The sequence below is a fragment of the Penaeus monodon genome, chromosome 27 (genome assembly GCF_015228065.2).
Source record: "Penaeus monodon isolate SGIC_2016 chromosome 27, NSTDA_Pmon_1, whole genome shotgun sequence".
Taxonomy (NCBI): domain Eukaryota; kingdom Metazoa; phylum Arthropoda; class Malacostraca; order Decapoda; family Penaeidae; genus Penaeus; species Penaeus monodon.
In genome coordinates this window covers 25,410,720-25,411,690 of record NC_051412.1, presented here as the reverse complement: position 1 = coordinate 25,411,690, position 971 = coordinate 25,410,720, and the positions used below count along the sequence as shown (strand labels likewise).

Here is a 971-nt window from a genome sequence, read left to right as displayed (position 1 = left end):
AAAACAGCAAATCTAGTAACTAGATAAACAGACACTTAAATGCATAAATAAATTTAAAAAACACAAACCTGTGTTAACATCCAAAAATCCAGACTGAGTATGTAAGTCCCTACAAATTTTAAAGTAAAACAGTAGTCAAGAACAATGAATCCTTTATCTAACCTATTGGCCACCCTAAATCACAGCCAACTCATTCCCTAAATTTCCCTCATAATCTATAATTCATTTTTTCTCCCAGTAAACCAGGCTAAAAACAACCTTAACTCCCCCATTAGGCCGGGGCAAGAAAGAGACGAGCCACACGGGAGCCCAGTAGAATAACAGCTGCAAACGACACGGAGACCGGACAGCCCCTTTTTACCATAGTTGGGTTGTTGGCGATGTACATCTCAACATTTTTACCATAGTTGGGTTGTTGGCGATGTACATCTCAACATTTTTACCATAGTTGGGTTGTTGGCGATGTACATCTCAACATTTTTACCATAGTTGGGTTGTTGGCGATATACATCTCAACATTTTTACCATAGTTGGGTTGTTGGCGATGTACATCTCAACATTTTTACCATAGTTGGGTTGTTGGCGATGTACATCTCGAGGGCGGCGGAGAGGGACGTGTGGAAGGACCGCACGAGTGTGTAGTGCCGCAGGAGGGTGACGGCGCTGGTGCGGAGCTTAGCAAGGGCGTCGGCAGTATCCAGGATCTTGTGGTCCTGCGGGTGTGTTACGACCGTGCAGTCCCGGCAGATGACTTCCATGCAGGTGGCGCAGTAGAAGCTCAGCGGCAGTTGGTGCTTGCCTGTAGTATGGGAGGGAAAGTCACTCTACCAGGTTGATAATACAGCATAAATAACAACAACGATGCTGATAAGAGGATGTGTACAGTAAATAACAATACAAAGAAAATTATAATAATATATATTTTTACCACAAGTGAAGGATAATGTGCATTATATATCCACATTACTCTC

At 42.9% G+C, this 971-nt stretch overlaps 1 protein-coding gene across 1 annotated transcript in view; it reads right to left on the bottom strand.

Moving 5' to 3' along the window:
* Nucleotides 1-971, bottom strand: part of LOC119590722 — a gene marked incomplete at its 5' end in the record, with an annotated part of 9,066 nt that overhangs the window by 4,375 nt on the left and 3,720 nt on the right. Inside the window, 1 exon segment of the mRNA XM_037939410.1 lies at nucleotides 567-799. Coding sequence (XP_037795338.1) covers nucleotides 567-799 — 233 coding nt within the window.